This window comes from Coccinella septempunctata, chromosome 6 (genome assembly GCF_907165205.1).
Source record: "Coccinella septempunctata chromosome 6, icCocSept1.1, whole genome shotgun sequence".
NCBI lineage: Eukaryota > Metazoa > Arthropoda > Insecta > Coleoptera > Coccinellidae > Coccinella > Coccinella septempunctata.
The window spans coordinates 29,964,723-29,984,216 of NC_058194.1; the positions used below are offsets into that span (position 1 = coordinate 29,964,723).

A 19,494-nucleotide genomic window follows, 5' to 3' on the forward strand; every position below is an offset into this window, starting at 1 on the left:
ATTATTGTATGAAATGATTGCAGTTTGAAGTTAATAAAGTATTGTTGTTAAATTTCTGACGTGGAGAAAATATTATTCTGCCAACAAAATCCAAGTGGAAAACGTTTTGGATGATAATATCCTGATATGTTAAGTTTATAGGCACATGAAACCTATACTCGATTAAAAATTGAAAAATCTTTCCAAATTATGAGTTGCAAGAGTAGAGTTCGGATCGTTCATATTTTTCTACTCAAGTATATTAATAATTATGAAATTGATTCCATGATGCTGAGTTGCATTATGGTTTGTTTGAAATATATATTCACATATGTACCTACTTAATCAATAAAACAAGAATTCATTGCTGTATTTTATGTACCGTTCTGAGAAAAAATTGTTGTAAGTTACTGAAACCAATTAAAAAAGTATTGAAATGTTCCGTATTTTTTTTCCAACCTTTATTCGTTATATTTTTGGGAATTTCTGATTGATGAAAGTTGAACCGGAGTTTGAAAAACACTAAATCAGAGTCCTTAGATCAAGTATTACTTATATAGTTCAAATATTCTTTAGTATCGGTGAATCTGGACAAATTTGCGTAAATATAGTTTCATTCTTGTAGAATGAAACTATGAAAATTATTTTCGAAATAGTTTTAATTGATGATTTGCATTAGCCATGCAATGCGGCGTTTGTTGAAGTAATCAACCTACGTGAAACAAGGGATTAGTTCCGAATTTTCCAGGAAGTTTTAATAGAATCGAACCACCCACATAATTTTGTCTATATCGAATTAGAATGCTCAAATTAATCATGCATGTGCATTGTTATTCATCCTAATTTATAGACAGATACTAACTATTGTTTCTAACTACAGCAAAATACGTGTGTGTTTCTGAGCGTAGTAATTCCTTTGTTGAAGAGACGGAATTTCCAATTTCAGCTATTGCGCTGTTTATTCCAATGCGTAGCTAATATATATTTTCCATTGGATAGATTTTTTCAATAGTAAGTCTCATTTTGGTTCATTATTTCTTATAAAAAGCTTTTAGAAGCAACCCTCCAATTATTCAAATTGCCTTTTATATATACATCTCTAAAGTTACCAGAGTTGAAATCGGTAAAAAAAAATCTTACAACAAAAATTTCAGCAAAATTGGGTAGACGAGTGGTCAGTTTCAAAGAGTAATGGAAATAATAAACCAAGAGGTAAGATATTCAGCATTCGCTTATTTCGTATTCTCTGGACCTAGATGTAACATGATGAGAATGGATCGAAGATGAAAGAATTCAATAATATAAGCTCTTTGTTGGACATTTCAATCCATATTTATTCCATTTCTGGGAATGACTTTCATCCTGTCATTGTATACCGGAAATTCCAAACTGAAATACTCAATAATTCCTTATTTCCCTCTTTGCAGCATTCGTGTATTAGAGGCTTAGAGAGATAAATATAAGAGTCCCGTACAAAAGGTTCGACATAAAAGGAAATTCCAAACAATTAAATCAGATTTCGATTGCGCAACAAACGTGTAGGATACCTGCATTTTTCCGAATACCCACAATTCTACCTTTTACAAAATTCAGATAGACATAGAAGAAAGTATATATGACATTATTCCATATGTAAATTTGGTAGATTCCGATATTGATATTATTCACTTGTTCTGGAGAAATTTCAATCTTCTAAGAGCTTTTCTCATCCTTTACATTTCCAATTTATGTAAGTCGTTTTTAGTTTATTATCTCCCAAATTATTAAGTATATTGTGAGTATTCCCACAGTTTCTTGGAAAAAGATGGAGAAATTTTCATTTCACACTGAACTAGCCTTCAGAGAATGAAACTACATAGGTTTGACTGAAGAATTCATCACTTATTACACAAGATATTACAAAATTCAAGTATTTTAATGGTGTAAGGTAGGTATATACCAAAATATGTATTGTTACACTACAAAATGTGAGCTATGAAAGTTTTTAATATGCCAATATCAAAGATGCATGGTGTAAATATTCCGGGTTTCATCTCTGCTGATCAATCTCTCAATCAATGGTGGCTTCTAAATTGGTGGATGCGATATACTTTATATTCAGAATGGAATTGAATTTTCCCATTCTTTATTCTTAAGATTATAGAGCTCTATAATCTTTCCTACATTCTATGTATGAGACCAATAGATGTCTATCGAGTCTTTTTTGTACAAGCTTCCTTTTATTGCATTGAACTAAAGAACTTTAGTTCAATGTTTTATTGATTTGCTGTAAATTTGGCGGATGCGATATGCGGCAAAATGTTAAAAGTTGAAAATCTTCAACCTAAAATCAATTTTGGTTGATTAGGTTACTTCAATATTTCAGTACTTCCAAACCCAGGGCAGGAATATATTCATTATAAAAAATTTGATTTTTGTAAAAACAAGTTATCTGTTTCGGATGTTTCAAGGGACAAAATAAAACAATATATATTTTACTAGATTTATTTTTTTTAACTTAGCAGTAGAAATGCTTGTCCTGGTTGTTTGTAGATGGTCATCTCATTTGAGATGAACAAAGTGCCATTTGTCCACTGAAAATAAAGGTTTCTTCAGTATTATAAGCATTATTTAAGCAAATATCGAAAGAACAAATGAGCAGTTAAGAGAATGAGACATTTTAATTAAATAAATATTAAAAATTAAGAAAACATATGAGAGTATACATAATTCCATTCTAACCAATTCTTCAGTATCATTGTCACAGGTTTGATAACCTCATAATCTACATCTGCATGAATGTGTGACATAATAAATTTTATCAACTGAAAATGTTGAACATTAGTTTGAAAAAACTAGATTTTTTGAAAGCTACCTACCAGTTGTATCAATATCATGAGCAGCACCTAGTGGGGGAGTCTTATTGACTACTTCTTGTGCTTCTGCCTGTGTTACTTTGAATTCGCTGCCTTCAATTGATGTATTAACACTGAAAAAACATTATAAAAAGGAAAAGCTATAAATCAAGTTACGGTTAAAATGTTGAGCAACTACTTACCATGATATTCCATTAGCCTCAACTTCTTTATTTACAAGAGACTTCCAGAATTTGTGTACCTGAAAATCATTTGCACAATACAAAAAAGAGGACTAAAAAAACAACTTGATATTACCTCATCAACAATTTTCAGAGCAAACTGGGCATTTTTAGCCTCCCCATTGAAAGCAAACTGATTTTCAGGCTTTCCATCTGGGATCTTGTAGATTTTAAACCACTCAACAGAAGCCTTCAACAGACCAGGGAAATGTTTCTCGACATCAGACACATCGTTGATTTGATCAGCTAGGGGATCATTCACATTGATGGCAATCAATTTCCAGTCAGTCTCTCCTACGGTAGAGAATTTTAGTTCTTCATCTTTTCAGATTAGAGTTTCTTTACCCTCATCTATCAAGGCAATCGTTCCGATTATTTTAACAGGGATGACTTCGCCCCTTTTACAAACTCTATATCCAATCTCAATAACGTCAATGGGGTCATTGTCTCCTTTACACCCTGTTCCATCATCTAGATGTTCAGGGTTTTCCCAAGTTTGGGGTAGAGCACCGTAGTTCCAGATATAGCCTTTATGGGGAAAGCAATTCGCAACAAACCTTGGTTTTCCCTTCTTTATATCTTGCTTAATTGGGTTTAATATTTCTTTCATGGTTATCTGAAATATTAATCAAGGTTGTTCAAGACCTTCTCACGAATGGAAACCTCAGTTACCTCCATTTTAGCATTTGTCCACCTTGGTATTTCCACAACCATATTGAAGATTTTTTTATTGGCATCGACAACCAAAGGAATATCATGTAAGGGTGAAATTGGACCATTGTTGTCATCTGCACGTGATTATAAAGATTACTTCTAGCAATTTAGATTTTTTATTATATAATACACTGGTGAAAGTTGTTAAGATATCTGAATGTACATAAGATAGAAAGTAACCTTGGTATTCAATTGAAAAAGATAAGCCTTTGTTCTAAAATTAACATAATCTGCTATGGAATATTCACGAAAATTCAACGTTTTTAATTGAGAAAACCCGTAAACTACTCAAGAGATTGAAAAAAGAAAGCGGAAATGAAAATTATATATTTCTTATTAGGAAAAGACACTTGAGTTTTCTTTCTAGGGTTCATAGGTCGCAATGCTACTTACAGATATAAACCCTGTAGTCTTGGGAGTATGGGGAGCCCCTTTCGACAACTTTGTATTCCATATTTTGAAAAATTGCCGCAGATATGTTATGAACCGATTTTTTAACAGACAAGGCGAAGTCACCGTTTGCTCTGACTTGCTTAATGCCAGTGGCGAGCCGGGAAAGTAACAATGACATTGACATTGTCAAGAAAATAAATTTGAGGGTTAACATTTCGACTTACGTCCGAATTTTTGACTGGAGTCATAGAAGAATTTCAGCAATTGCTTATAAATAATTGGGAATTTATGGTAGGGGAAACACTAGAAGGCATTCGACTGATAAGGTGCTAATTGTTATAATAAACAATTGGATTCTGGGAATCAGCGTCTTTCAATTCATTTTGCAATATTATTTCTAGTACTGACAGCACAATTCTCATTGTAATGGATGTTTGACCGGAAATCCCAAAAGAATAAAAATCACGTCTTGAATAAGCAGTAACTGTTATCTTTTATTTTTGTGGCTTCTTCATTTTGCTGTGATTTCAATTTTGGTGGATGCGCTTCGCAACAAACAACTATTTCACTCATTTATTAATTAGTTTATGTCATATTTTAACAGATATGTCTGTAAGGAATGTATTGTATATCTGATAGAGAGAAATAAGCCATCCCTTCAGCTCAGAGTTATTTGATTTGTTTGCGAAAGTGTTGAAAGAAATGAACTGTATACTGATAGAGGGCTCATAACGTAATTGATACAGTGATTTTATCATTTATTGTTCGATAAAGTCACTGTTTTAAGTGTAAGCAACTACTGCACTGTATTTTCTGGTGTAGGGACAGCAAGTGGATGTAAAAAACCTGCTATCAGGCAACATTCACCCCCAAAATCGATTATTCCTACTCCATCTCCACCCCCATCCCCAGAAACAATTAAAACAGCGATCGGTTTCCGACATGTGCATCCTTTGATCGTCCTTTTGGGATATCGGACATCATCTGGAGTGTCTCGCTGAACCTGTTCGCGTGGCGCATTGATTTGATATTCGAAATCTTCCACCCTCCCCCCAATTGCCCCAGAATGTCTCTCCCTCACCCCTTTCCGACGAACGAGCGCCACTGAATGCCTCTCCGGCGCCGCGCACTCTCCTAGTTATGTGTCGGCGTTGCCGGCTTTATCGGGGAGAAAATACGTATTCTCTGGGGGTGTAGTCTGACCCCCTGTCTGATTAGACGGTGCAATGAGTTTATGCTCATTTGGGGGATGATTGATCACTTGAATATAGGTCTAGGTTAGGTGCAGATGGAGCTTTTCGTGTTTTCTTCCCATTTATACCCTTAGCTGGAGTTATATGCTCATAATACTTTAATTTGGTATCAGCCTAGATGTATTGAATAAAAGTCATTGCTGCTTACTGAATATATCACGAATTTTCTGAAATACCCACTTATAATAAAGGGTATAAATGAAGGTTGATTCTTTACCAAAATATAGTTGGATCTTTCAGATAAATGCTGTCTTTTTGACCACCCCTTGCATTGGTTTAGCTCTCTAAAGATGGCAATTCATTTCTTTTAAACCAGAAAACTAACAGGAGTAACAATAAGGAAGTTGAAAAAGAATTGGTGGTGTTCCCAAGGTGTGTAAGGAGTAGAAAAGACAGCCCTGAATTTTTTTTCGCAAGAAACTTTTTCTGGTAGCTTGATTCATTTTAAACGAATACTTTTCTTGCTCTTTTCCTGAGTTTTTATGTGGAGCAACGTTCATCCATATATTTCGGCTTTGTCTGAACCACGGACCACCCACACCGGATCTAAAGGTGGGTACCGACTACCACATCTCACCGGAAGCTCCGACCATGAACATGGCCACCAACCTTACCGACTCCGGGCATCGTTTCTCCGGGACTCCGGAGGCCTGCGTCGCAGTCTCGCAACACAGCGGACCCGCGTACACAGGCCGGTAGATAGAAGAGAATCGAATAATCAAAGAGTGATCGTGTTCAGTCGAGACGAGTCGGTTTTCTGTCTTGTTCAGGAGCATTGCACTTCCGAGTTTCGTGCCAACTTCTAGCAGAGGAGGAAAACCGAAAAAAAAGAGGGGTTTTGCTGAGAAAACCCCGTGAAAAACGGTCGCCATGAAAGTCATCCTCCTGCTGACGGTGCTGGCGGTGTGTCTTCTCGCAGCAGAGGCCAAGAGAAAGAGGAAATTTGACAGCGATTTCGAATTTGCAGAAGAGGTAAGTGGGTCCTTCAGGAGAGTCGATGACTCCGGCGTTTGCAAATGGGAATGTCGCTTATACCATCCCACCATGATTTGGGATGAGGGTTTCTGTCTAAAGCCTAAACTAACCAACGCTTTATCACTGCTATCTATACTTAGCAAAGGCTTCTCAAGGTTCCATTTTTTGCGCATTTTTTCCACTAAACTGAATCATTCAGCATCAAATTTCAGATATCAGGTACTCCTAAATTAGGAGGAGAAAGACAGCTATCTTTACCTTCACAACTCTGTTAGATAAATTGGATTTTTACCATAGTGTTGAGAAACATCCTATACAAGTAACAATTTCAGAGTTTTGAAAGTTGATGCTGTATTCTACACTAACCACTCATAAATTCAGACATGAAAAAAGTTTGATAGAAGGATGACTAGAAAATTAACAAAAGGTAGTTCAATGAAGTAAAAAACAGCAAGTATAGTTAATTTATTTATGTACAGTCCTGCATACTGGAAAGGATTTTGAGTGCATTACGTCCCTGTAATTGAAAAAACTGTCACCTTCGCTTCTTGATCGATTTTGACTCGCTGTTTAGTTAGTTTAGTTAGAAGTTTGTCTTCAGCTGCTAGTCCAAACGAATTTCATATCCAAATAATGGTATTGAATAAAATAGTACCTAATTCATATGCACGTTGAAAAATAACGATTTTTAGTAGTCGATTTAGAAGAAGTTGATGGCCTGACAAGTCCTTCATCACATTTTGATCGATAAATGAATGCACTGTATCCCTAATACTAACGTGTTTTTGACAAAGTCGTGAAATTGTACTTGCAATGTGAAATTCAAGACAATTTCTTGGTTCAAAATTGTATATGCATTGGAAAAGACGCAAAATACATTGGAGATCGAATGAAGAAATGTTGGACCAACTGAACGACAACAAAATTTCAACAATTTGACAATATACAGGGTTAGTCTTTGACTCGTACAAATATTTTAACAGTAGATTCTTGAGGTTAAAAGAAACACTTTTTTCCTATACCATTTTTCCGATTCTGCCCTTATAAAAAGATATAGCTATTTTAAGTTTTCATAATCAGCTGTGCCATCCCTGGATAAACAAAATTACCTTCAGAATAACTAGCTAAATCTGACATATCACATCTGTGGTTGCATCCGGTTGAAGTAGCCAATTTTTCGAATTTCACAGATATTTTTCATTTTTGAACATCAAATTACTCTAAAACGAGAAAATATGAAGACTTATTTTACAAAACGTTCAAATTTTCATCAGATAGCGTCCAACTTGTTTCAAGAGTTAGGCTCTTTGAATTTTTGGTATTTTTATGGTAGGTAATGGTCACAATGAGAAAACTGGAAGACGTGGGTGACATCTTGTGTTCGAAAAAGATTAATCAAACAAATGAAAAACTATATTCCGAAATTCATTTCATTCGAAAAAACCGTTTGTGAGATAGAACTGATAATAACATTTGTTAATGGTTTTTCAACAGCCTGTATCTTTTAAGTCGAGCTGATTCGAAAAAAATGCTAAAGAAAAAAGGTGTTTCTTTTGACCTAACAAATCTACTGTTAATCTTTGCACGATTCAAAAACTGACCCTGTATATATTTTATAGGGTCTAAATAAACATATGAAAGAACCACATCATTCTTTGATAGGGAATCAAACCTCAAATTTTTCCCAACTATCCATTTAGATCCTTTATAAAATAGAATAAACTTCTAAATCTGAAAACACCGAAATTTTGCCATAAGACAGCTCTCATTATAGAGGCAAATTGTTGAAGATGAACGAGGTCTTGAATTACCCATATGTTTGCTCATGAAATTGCTCAGAATGACTGATTACATGTCGCATATCACGTACTTGCTATAAGTTTTCGTTATTTATGCTCCAGCAAAATTTGCTGGAGAATTTATCGGCAGTAAATTTTCCCTCCATTTGTCCTTTCGTTGGCAGTAAACAGAGGACGTGTAAGGGTACCTATTACTTTATTTATGACTTGCTTGTATACGTACAAAAAATGAGGAAAATATTTCATCAGTCCAGAATATACAAAGTGGGATATTTTAGGAAGAATTACAGTGAAATGGTTATGTGTTTCCAAAACCGTGAAAATTATTCAAATAAGTAAGCCAAACAAGGATATTTCAGCTCTCACTGCGATGTTTTAATTATTTGTGAAGACACTGACCATAGTACAGGCTAAAGCCTGGAGCTAGTCATAATGACACAGTGAAATTGAGCACAAATCGTTACCGAACACTGCTGAAAACTGATTATTGTGTGGAATTACAAGATGGTGGACTAAATCCGAAAAATCACCCCAACAAGGATTATTTCAATTTGTAATAACTTATGCGAAAGCCGCAAAGCTGTCTAATTCTCCATGCTGCACTGATTAAAAGCGTGCCCTATCCCTTCTGCAAAGTATTATGAGGAGGTGGGGTAAAAAAAAATTCGGTGTAAGTTTAATGTTCGCATTTTGCCATGAATAACTTAAGAGGTAGATTGTTCGAGTAAGGAAATCGCTTAATAATGTAATGGTTCCCGAACTTAGATGAAGTTACATGGAGTTCGATTAAGAGTTTGACCCAGTAGTTTCAAGGGGGTATTGATTTTGTTCCAGGGAGCTTTTTAATCCACCCCTGGAGTCATGACTCATTTGATGTCGGATTTTTTTTCGTTTATTTCTGAGGTTTTAGGAGATTGCAGTTGGAGCCTGACAGGGAGTTTTACAGTTATATTCTCGACTTGTATGAGATAGTACACGTGATGAAGAGGGATCAACCTTGACGTTTTATCTCCGACTTTCCAACTCTGCGGAAACTGGATACTGAGCCATATTAGTTTTCCTTACCTGCTTAGGTAGAATGAGAAGCATCTAGACGGATTGTTTTATCTTGCTCCAAGCTTGGGGATATTTGTACTGACGTATATACCTGGATCTTAGTTCACCCAAAAGTTTTCTTTATTTGTAGTATTTTCTCTCACTTGAGATTGAAAGTTTCATTCATTTTTATTTTAGCACTCGGTTGGCCATGGAAATTTGTCACATTTCACTCTGTACAGTAAGAAAATGTGGAGTTATGACGCTTGTCAAAACATTTTTGGGTTTTAAATCAACGCTATGTTGCCCGTTCTACGTAAAAGTTTCTGTTATTACGTATTTTAGCACAATGTCGAATCTCTTCGGGAAAAATGTGACGAACATACATAATTGAAGTTTATACAAACTGATTGAAGGCATACCAAATCCAGTAATTCGCATGGAAAATACAAGAGATCAGTATAATATCATGATATGAACTAGCTTGAGGAGAGTTTATGTTCGTTATCTTTTTGGCTGAAGTTTGAAAACGTTACATCAGTTGTAGATTTCAAAAATATTTACCCGAAGATGAAATGCATATGATGTAGTGGTTGGGAATGGGCATCTCTCGAAGCAATTAACAGATAATTACAAGAATGCTAAATTCTTCAACAGAAATCATCTTGCATCAATATAATCAAAAGGAATAAGGAATTAAAGAAAGTTTTAAGTCAAGATGAACTTTGAACAAAAATTTCACATGAATAAACAATTATAACAGGACAACTGATGCGTATTTGTGGCTGTTCATCTTAATACATTGATATAATAATAATAATTAGGTTTTTATTGGTACCTTAAGACATTCACAATGTATAGGACAAGTCAAATGAAAAATAGAAAAATCTATTTTCGGGAACTTATTCTACGATGACATTCATCGAAAATCCTGTAGTAAACTTTCCGCATTAATTCACTCAAACATAAAATCCTCAAATGCCACCACTTTTTTGGGTCTCCCAATGGAAGGAAATTCTTTGACATCCTCTTCATTCACAATCTTTCTGTTTGTGGAAATTTTAAGCTGAAATATAAGTCGTTTAGATTCAGATGAAACATTTTATGAATTCTCTTACATTGAATATTTTCGCTACCGTCTGACGTATTGTGGATTTTAGAATATCAGGGTATAACTATTTGAATGAGCGGACCTGAATTCTAAATAGCACTTCCTGAAACCCTGTCTCTTTTTTCAATCACTTTCGGCATTTTCGTAATAAAAATTGATATAAGTTGTGACGTTATGACATTAACGACATTTCATGAGTGCCAACATTACTCCGTTGTAGTTACAAAAACTTGAGAAAATTATTTCATGGCCAACTGACTGCTAAAATAAATTTGAATGGAGTATAGGCGCAAGTTGAAAACCAAATTTAAAAGTCAATTTCTTACCTCTTAAGTCTATTCCATTAATAAAAGTTTGTATCAGTTGTTCTATGTTGCCTGGGTTGCTTTGGATGATCCAACTCTTGTTTTTACCTTATCTCAATGGTATTGAAGTCCGGGAAACAAGAAGGCCAGTTTAACTTACTCGTACTATTCACATTCAAGGCAAACCTCTTAGGAGCTGTCCTCTGAAATGTTACACCAAAAATATTCATTTCTGCCCAGTATGATTGGGAAAATAATGGCATCATTCAAAGAAATAGTTTTCGTTGAAATAAACCCTCGAATCTTTCACGATGTGGCAGTGATTTCCCCTGTTTTCCCTAGACTTTTTCCTGGCCGAATTTTCACCGTCTGCTCTTGGCAGTGAATTGCTCAAATCCGAACTTATTTCTTCTCATTAGTTTCCGAATTAAGAGCAAATTCAGTTCCTCCCATCTCTGAACACCTGGCACGACAGCCTGTCCAAACCTTAATCGATTCAATTAAACATTCAGTTCACCTACCCTTATACACTCTAATTTGTTTGGATGATTCTTCTTTGGCCACCTCTCCGCTTCGTTCAACAGACGGAAAAAAGACCTTTGGACTTTGAATGTGATTAAGCAGGTTAGTTTGTTAAGGACTGGTCGAGTACCCTCAAGAATAATTAACATCCAGAAGCTATTTTATGGTAATTTTTTCAGTTTTCTGTTAGAGTTCACTGGAGTTGTTCCCAATTTGAGTTTTAAACGCCAGCTCAAACAATTATTAACTGTGTCACTTTCGAGTTTTATCAAAGCTTTATTACATCACCATTGTGGAAGTAAAAAACTTGGCTGTCAAGAAAATATGGACGAGATTTCAACTTTCGATCTATCAGAAAGTACTAAATTTCAAGGTGTAGCATTTTCAGGTATACCTCAACGATAATTTCGTTATATCCACAATATTAATCAAGAGACTGAGGTAGTAACCGCTTGGCTGATTTAGTAAACTGTTACTTTGTCTCAGGGATTTATGTGGGGTTGATCTCTTCTCATAAAGGTGGAGTTAGAGGACTCTAGGAAGCTTAGGAATAATTGAAAGGGGAAGGATAAGTAGAAAGAATGTTTAAGTCCTGGTTTAGGTCACAAGTTTCTCTGGAGGTAATCAGCTCCAGTTCGGGGATTGAATTAAATTTTGGCGTGATGCTGCATTATCCTAGGATGTGACAAGGTTACAAATTGTTTTGAAGATTAAAAATACGAAACAGTTCATTATTCACTAGTCTCATTTGCGATCCTTAACGACTTCCAAAGAAATGAAGAATGGAAGATTGAAATCCATTCTAGTCGTTTTGAAGATTCCAAAAAACTAATGAGTTGATGAGCCAATGGAAAATTGCACTGTAGACAGCCTTTCAAAGTGAACTAAAAAGTGAAAGATGGAAGAATGAAAAATTCATTTTTCTCAAAATCAGCGTCAAAGATCCATAAATTTGGTATGGAAATATAGGTTTTCGAACACGCAGAATCGATTGAAAATAAAATCGTGAGCCTATCTCTCTTCGTTTAGATTTTCATCTTCGAAATGGCATTTTACAAAAAATTGCATTTTTCAATCTGCGATATCTCCGGTTATACTTGTCCGATCCAATTGAGATTTTCGGTTTCGTAATCAGCACTAGTCAGGCTTCAATACTAGATCAAAAACTCGAATTCGAAAATCCCAAATTTTTGGGTCAAAAATGAGCAAGGGGTTAGACCCCCTTAAAACCACATATTTGGTCCTCTCTCTGAGATGTCCGGTGTTTTATCATTCCTCCAGAGAAAGAAATTCATACTAGTCGTTTTGAAGATTCCAAAAAACCAATGAGTCTATGAGCCAGTGGAAAATTACACCGTAGACAGCCTTTCAAAGTGAACTCAAAACTGAAAAATGGAAAAATGAAAAATTCATTTTTCTCGAAATCAGCATCACAGATCCATAAATTTGGTATGGAAATATAGGTTTTCGAACACGCAGAATCGATTGAAACTAAGATCGAAAGTCTATCTCTCTTCGTTTAGATTTTCATCTTCGAAATGGCATTTTTCGAAAATTGCAAAACTTCAATCTGCGATATCTCCTGTTATACTTGTCCGATCCAATTGAGACTTTTGGTTTCGTAATCAGCACTAGTCAGGCTTCAATACCAGATCAAAAACTCGAATTCGAAAATCCCAAATTTTTGGGTCAAAAATGAGCAAGGGGTTAGACCCCCCTAAAATCACATATTTGGTCCTCTCTCTGAGAAGTACGGTGTTTTATCATTCTTCTTGAGACATAAATTCATACTAGTCGTTTTGAAGATTCCAAAAAACCAATGAGTCGATGAGCCAGTGGAAAGTTACACCGTGGACAGCCTTTCAAAGTGAACTCAAAACTGAAAGATGGAAAAATGAAAAATGCATTTTTCTCGAAATCAGCATCAAAGATCCATAAATTTGGTATGGAAATATAGGTTTTCGAACACGCAGAATCGATTGAAACTAAGATCGAAAGTCTATCTCTCTTCGTTTAGATTTTCATCTTCGAAATGGCATTTTTCAAAAAATTGCAATTTTCAATCTGCTATATCTCCCGTTATACTTGTCCGATCCAATTGAAATTTCCGGTTTCGTAATCAGCACTAGTCAGGCTTCAATACTAGATCAAAAACTCGAATTCGAAAATTCCAAATTTTTGGGTCAAAAATGAGCAAGGGGTTAGACCCCCCTAAAATCACATATTTGGTCCTCTCTCTGAGAAGTACGGTGTTTTATCATTCTTCTTGAGAAATAAATTCATACTAGTCGTTCTGAAGATTCCAAAAAACCAATGAGTCGATGAGCCAGTGGAAAATTACACCGTAGACAGCCTTTCAAAGTGAACTCAAAACTGAAAGATGGAAAAATGAAAAATTCATTTTTCTCGAAATCAGCATCAAAGATCCATAAATTTGGTATGGAAATATAGGTTTTCGAACACGCAGAATTGATTGAAACTAAGATCGAAAGTCTATCTCTCTTCGTTTAGATTTTCATCTTCGAAATGGCATTTTTCAAAAAATTGCAATTTTCAATCTGCGATATCTCCCGTTATACTTGTCCGATCCAATTGAAATTTCCGGTTTCGTAATCAGCACTAGTCAGGCTTCAATACTAGATCAAAAACTCGAATTCGAAAATTCCAAATTTTTGGGTCAAAAATGAGCAAGGGGTTAGACCCCCCTAAAATCACATATTTGGTCCTCTCTCTGAGAAGTACGGTGTTTTATCATTCTTCTTGAGAAATAAATTCATACTAGTCGTTCTGAAGATTCCAAAAAACCAATGAGTCGATGAGCCAGTGGAAAATTACACCGTAGACAGCCTTTCAAAGTGAACTCAAAACTGAAAGATGGAAAAATGAAAAATTCATTTTTCTCGAAATCAGCATCAAAGATCCATAAATTTGGTATGGAAATATAGGTTTTCGAACACGCAGAATCGATTGAAACTAAGATCGAAAGTCTATCTCTCTTCGTTTAGATTTTCATCTTCGAAATGGCATTTTTCAAAAAATTGCATTTTTCAATCTGCGATATCTCCTGTTATAGTTGTCCGATCGAATTGAGATTTCCGGTTTCGTAATCAGCACTAGTCAGGCTTCAATACAAGATTGAAAACTCGAATTCGAAAATTCCAAATTTTTGGGTCAAAAATGAGCAAGGGGTTAGAGACCCCCCTAAAATCACATATTTGGTGCTCTCTCTGAGAAGTACGGTGTTTTATTATTAATCCTGAAAAAGAAATTCATACAAGTCGTTTTGAAGATTCCAAAAAACCAATGAGTTGATGAGCCAATGAAAAATTGCACCGTAGGCAGCCTTTCAAAGTGAACTCAAAAGTGAAAGATGGAAAAATAAAAAATTCATTTTTCTCAAAATCAGCGTGGAAGATCTATGAATTTGGTATGAACATATAGGTTTTCGAACACGCAGAATCGATTGAGAATAAAATCGTAAGCCTATCTCTTTTCGTTTAGATTTTCATTTTCGAAATGGCATTTTTCAAAAAATTGCAAATTTCAATCTGCGATATCTCACGTTATACTTGTCCGATCCAATTGAGATTTCCGGTTTCGTAATCAGCACTAGTCAGGCTTCAATACTAGATCAAAAACTCGAATTCGAAAATCCCAAATTTTTGGGTCAAAAATGAGCAAGGGGTTAGACCCCCCTAAAATCACATATTTGGTCCTCTCTCTGAGAAGTACGGTGTTTTATCATTCTTCTTGAGAAAGAAATTCATACTAGTCGTTTTGAAGATTCTAAAAAACCAATGAGTTGATGAGCCAATGCAAAATTGCACTGTAGACAACCTTTCAAAGTCAACTCAAAAGTGAAAGATGGAAAAATAAAAAATTAATTTTTCTCGAAATCAGCGTCGAAGATCCATAAATTTGGTATGGAAATATAGGTTTTCGAACACGCAGAATCGATTGAAAATAAAATCGTAAGCCTATCTCTCTTCGTTTGGATTTTCATCTACGAAATGGCATTTTTCGAAAATTGCAAATTTCAATCTGCGATATCTCCTGTTGTATTCCTTTGATACAATTTATATTGTCAGCATTGCTTGGCCCTTTTGCCTGAATCATGAAGTCGAATTCGAAAATCTCTAATTTTTGAACTTGAGCAGAATAAATGTTCTCAACGCTAAATTTTCCGGTTTTTCTTCAAGCTCGACAAGAAGGATACAAAAGTGCACTCATATAAATAGAAAATGCGGCATGCTAAAGCCGCATAGGCATGACATAACTCTGCCTTGAAAGCCTGGCTCACATAACGAGAACATCCGGAACACATAATAGGTTTTCCCCCTAATCTCATTATTTCCATGTTTAGAGAAAATTTCTGTTGGCTTAACGGCTCTATCGAATCGGTTTAATCCTAACGGCCTAACAATCACGTGGACTCGAATTTAATCTAATTTGGCGCGGATAAAAATCCTGTTCCTAGCCGGACGTCCTTGTGAAATAATTATTTCCCATCCGGACCTATCTGTTGTTGTTGTTCTGTCTGCGTTTAACGTTCAGGGCGATGGATTCGGACGCGACTGCAGTAATGAATCGATAATGTGGGATTTCCAACACAGAAAATAAAAAAACAATGTTTCAGAGACAGGTACTCTGCATTCATGGAAATATTAGGAAATTAATTTTTTTTCTGAGTGTTGAGCAGCTTTGGGCTTTCGGTATCTGGATAGGTGATCGCAAAAGTTCCTTACTGCCCATCTTCCTAATGACCCTACATCATTTAAATATCTTCCCAATTTTCTATGAAGGATATAGTTCTATCAACCTAATTTTTTGGGCATTGAAGATCATTACATATCTCACACCTTTTAATTTACCCTACGAGGATATATTGATATCTAGTTAGTTAGCCTAGACCTGTTCCATGCATAAAAAAAATATTGCGTTACCATAGCAACGAACAATAACTCATTACAAGTGTCAGTGTGAAGTTTGAGGACAAAAAAGGAAACCAGAGTTACGCAATAAATCAAAAGAAAGAAGATGTCCATTGAAATTGTGAAAATCGAAAAATTGGAGTATCGAGTCATCATCAAGTACCTGTATTTAAAAGGGTTAAGAGGTAAGCAGATTTACGAAGTTATGCTTAATACCCTTGGTGATCAATGTCCTTCGTATGCGATCGTGAAAAATTGGACTGCAAGCTTCAAAAGAGGTAAATTTTCCATTGAAGATGATGACCGATCGGGAAGGCCAGTTTCTGTGTCAGTCCCCGAAAATATCGATGCTGTTCATGACACGATTTTATCAGACCGTCGAATTGGGCTAAAACGGATATCTGAAGCACTGAATATTTCATAGGAACGCGTTCATCATATAGTTCACGTCAATTTGGACATGAGGAAAATTGCTGCAAAATGGATCCCCAAATGTTTGAATGTTGACCGAAAGCGTGCAAGGGTAGAAGCATCGCATTCGATCTGTGCTCGATTTGAAAACGATGTAGACTTCTTAAACCGAATTGTTACTATGGATGAGACTTGGGTACATTTCTACGATCCAGAAACAAAGCAACAATCGATGGAATGGCGACACTCTGGTTCTCCAAGACCTAACAAGTTCAGTGTCCAAAAATCTGCTGGAAAAGTTCTTGCTTCAGTTTTTTGGGATTGCCTTGGAGTAATCATGATTGATTTGTAGGATAAGGGTAGAACAATAACCGGAGATTACTGTTCGACATTATTACGGCAAAAAATTTAAGAGAAAAGACGAGGAAAGCTATCCAAAGTTGTTTTGCTTTTGCAGGTAAACGCGCCTGCACACAAATCTCATGTTGCCATACAAAAAATTCGTGATTTAGAATTCGAATTACTTGAACACCCCCCTTATTCACCAGACTTGGCTCCATCTGACTATCATCTCTTTCCTCAACTGAAAAAAAGTTTAAAAGGTCGTAAATTTCCTTCCAACGAGGAGGTAATAAAAGCTGTGGAGGTCTGGTTTGCAGATCATGAAGAAACTTTTTTTTTGAAAGGTCTAGAGACGTTGCAGGTTCGCTGTAATAAATGTATCCAATTAAGAGGAGAATATGTTGAGTAATGAAATATTCTGACATTGAAATTTGTTTGGTTTTGTAGTAAGCTAAGAATTTTTCAATATATCCTCGTAACTACGTTGCTAACTAGAAAAGAGATTGGGAAAGGTAGTCCAAAACGTCACACTTTTACTATTCATTTTACGAGAAAATTCCTTAATCACTTGATTCATTTGCTGGTCACCATTTCAACAAGAAAAGTTGTTGTAAATCCTTGATCCCCACATCCCTCACCCCATTCCATACGTACCAATATATTCATAACAAACTAACCCCGGGCAACCATAACATTTCACGATTGTTTTATTTCATTTCCCCATCTCAGCGTATCCGCAAATCCCCATCCTTTCGGCCATCTAAAGTCCCCGTCAGATCGTAAAAAATTTTTCCAATATTTCCGAGATCTTGGCACACTATTACCCCATAAATCACTGGTCTGAAATCGGTGCCAGGCCGTAAATCAGAGATGTCCGGCACAAGGGAAAAAAGTCCCGTCCTATGTTAATATTTTCCCGTATTCGTACAGAGGACGGGTCCATGTTACTTTTAGAAAGCTAATATGGGATATTCCAACTTCTTTATCGCTTCTCGTTGTCCTCCAAACTTTTCGATGCCCTGAAAAGTTGATGGGACACATTCAAATCCCCTACGAGAGTTCGACCACCGAATATGAGCTCTCGTGATGGCGGAATGGAGTTCTGCAAGGGTCAATTCTTGTCCCAATATTTCCCATTTAATGGTATACATACAGAACCACTGGTGACTATTTCTTTTATAGTCACTTACTTAGAAGTAGCAAATGTTTCTATGAATATATTTGCTCAAGTCAGGATGAGAAACGAGCAGTTTTTCATCCATATCTACAGAGTTGTTCTTGTATTAACGTCTCTTCTTACAAAAACAGTAAAAATGCTATAATTTACCGACAGAGTTTTCAGAGCATGATACACCAATTACAACGAGTCAGATTAGATGTTTTGAACTTACTTTATAACACCCTTGCTTGGTGCAAAGAACAGCTGAGCTTCAACCTTGAATGGATGTTTAGTGATGAACCCAGGTCATGTTTGGGCATGCATGATAGCCGTGTTAGTCGAGATATTCAATTTTTTTTTGGGAAAGTATGTGAACCACACTGTCGGAGTTATGGTTTGGGGGAGGACTACTGTTTTTGGAAGAAGGACACCTCTGGTGTTCATCAGAGGCAACATGGCGGCCTTGTGACTTCCAGTAGGTGGTGGAAGTTTTGCCTTATATTCTGACTCTTTCACACTCACAGAACACGTCTGAAAGATTATGGGAATGAGATTTCTCCGTATATCTCATCCTCCACAGACAGGTGGTGATGATTTGAATGTCACATAGTAGCTGTCAACACAAATATTCTGTCCATAAGAAATTGAATTGATGCAGCATTTCCAGCAAAACTATTCGATCTAGTCTCTTCATCATCAGTCACATATTTCAACTTGCCTAAGAAACGTATAAATACAGAGACATACAAGGATGTATTGATATCTAGTTAGCTAAGACCAGTTTCATGCATAAAAAAATATTGCGTTACCATAGCAACGAACAACAACTCATTAGAAGTATCAGTGTGAAGTTTGAGGTCAAAAAAGTTAACAGAGTTACGCAATGAATTGAAAGAAAGAAGATGTTCACCGAAATTGTGAAAATCGAAAAATTGGAGTATCGAGCCATCATCAAGTACCTGTATTTAAAAGGGTTAAGAGGTGAGCAGATTTACGACGATATGCTTAATACCCTTGGTGATCAATGTCCTTTGTATGCGACCGTGAAAAATTGGACTGCAAGCTTCAAAAGAGGTAAATTTTCCATTGAAGATGATGACCGATCGGGAAGGCCAGTTTCTGTGTCAGTCCCCGAAAATATCGATGCAGTTCATGACATGATTTTATCAGACCGTCGAATTGGGCTAAAAAGGATATCTGAATCACTGAATATTTCATACGAACGCGTTCATCATAAAGTTCACGTCAATTTGGACATGAGAAATTGCTGCAAAATGGATCCCCAAATGTTTGAATGTAGACCAAAAGCGTGCAAGGGTAGAAGCATCGCGTTCGATCTTTGCTCGATTTGAAAACGATGTAGACTTCTTAAACCGAATTGTTACTATGGATGAGACTTGGGTACATTTTTATTACCCAGAAACAAAGCAACAATCGATGGAATGGCGACAGTCTGGTTATCCAAGACCTAAGAAGTTTCGTGTCCAAA

General features: G+C 35.9%; 2 protein-coding genes across 4 annotated transcripts in view; one reads left to right on the forward strand and one right to left on the reverse strand.

Annotated features, from left to right (window-relative positions):
- Nucleotides 1-2,449: 2,449 nt before the first annotated feature.
- On the reverse strand, nt 2,450-4,356 carry LOC123315680 (inorganic pyrophosphatase). 3 transcript variants are annotated; one of them, XM_044901502.1, is made up of 8 exons: nt 4,163-4,356; nt 3,728-3,843; nt 3,401-3,671; nt 3,132-3,349; nt 3,017-3,075; nt 2,838-2,947; nt 2,701-2,783; nt 2,450-2,552 (listed from the first exon to the last, which is right to left on the reverse strand). In XM_044901502.1, exons 1-7 carry the CDS (start codon nt 4,344-4,346, stop codon nt 2,737-2,739), a joined length of 1,005 nt encoding a protein of 334 aa, XP_044757437.1. In that variant the 5' UTR covers nt 4,347-4,356; the 3' UTR covers nt 2,450-2,552; nt 2,701-2,736. The 3 variants fall into 3 exon arrangements, with proteins under 3 accessions (XP_044757437.1, XP_044757438.1, XP_044757440.1); XM_044901503.1 differs by having other exon boundaries at nt 2,736-2,783; nt 4,163-4,355; XM_044901505.1 differs by lacking the exon at nt 2,701-2,783 and having other exon boundaries at nt 4,163-4,354.
- A 1,749-nt stretch (nt 4,357-6,105) lies between these two features.
- The window catches only part of LOC123315035 (proteoglycan Cow), a 60,894-nt gene continuing 47,505 nt past the window's right edge, over nt 6,106-19,494 (forward strand). Inside the window, exon 1 of the mRNA XM_044900572.1 lies at nt 6,106-6,387. Within this exon, the coding sequence (XP_044756507.1) occupies nt 6,286-6,387 (102 nt within the window). The 5' untranslated portion in view covers nt 6,106-6,285. The remainder of the gene's footprint in view (nt 6,388-19,494) is intronic.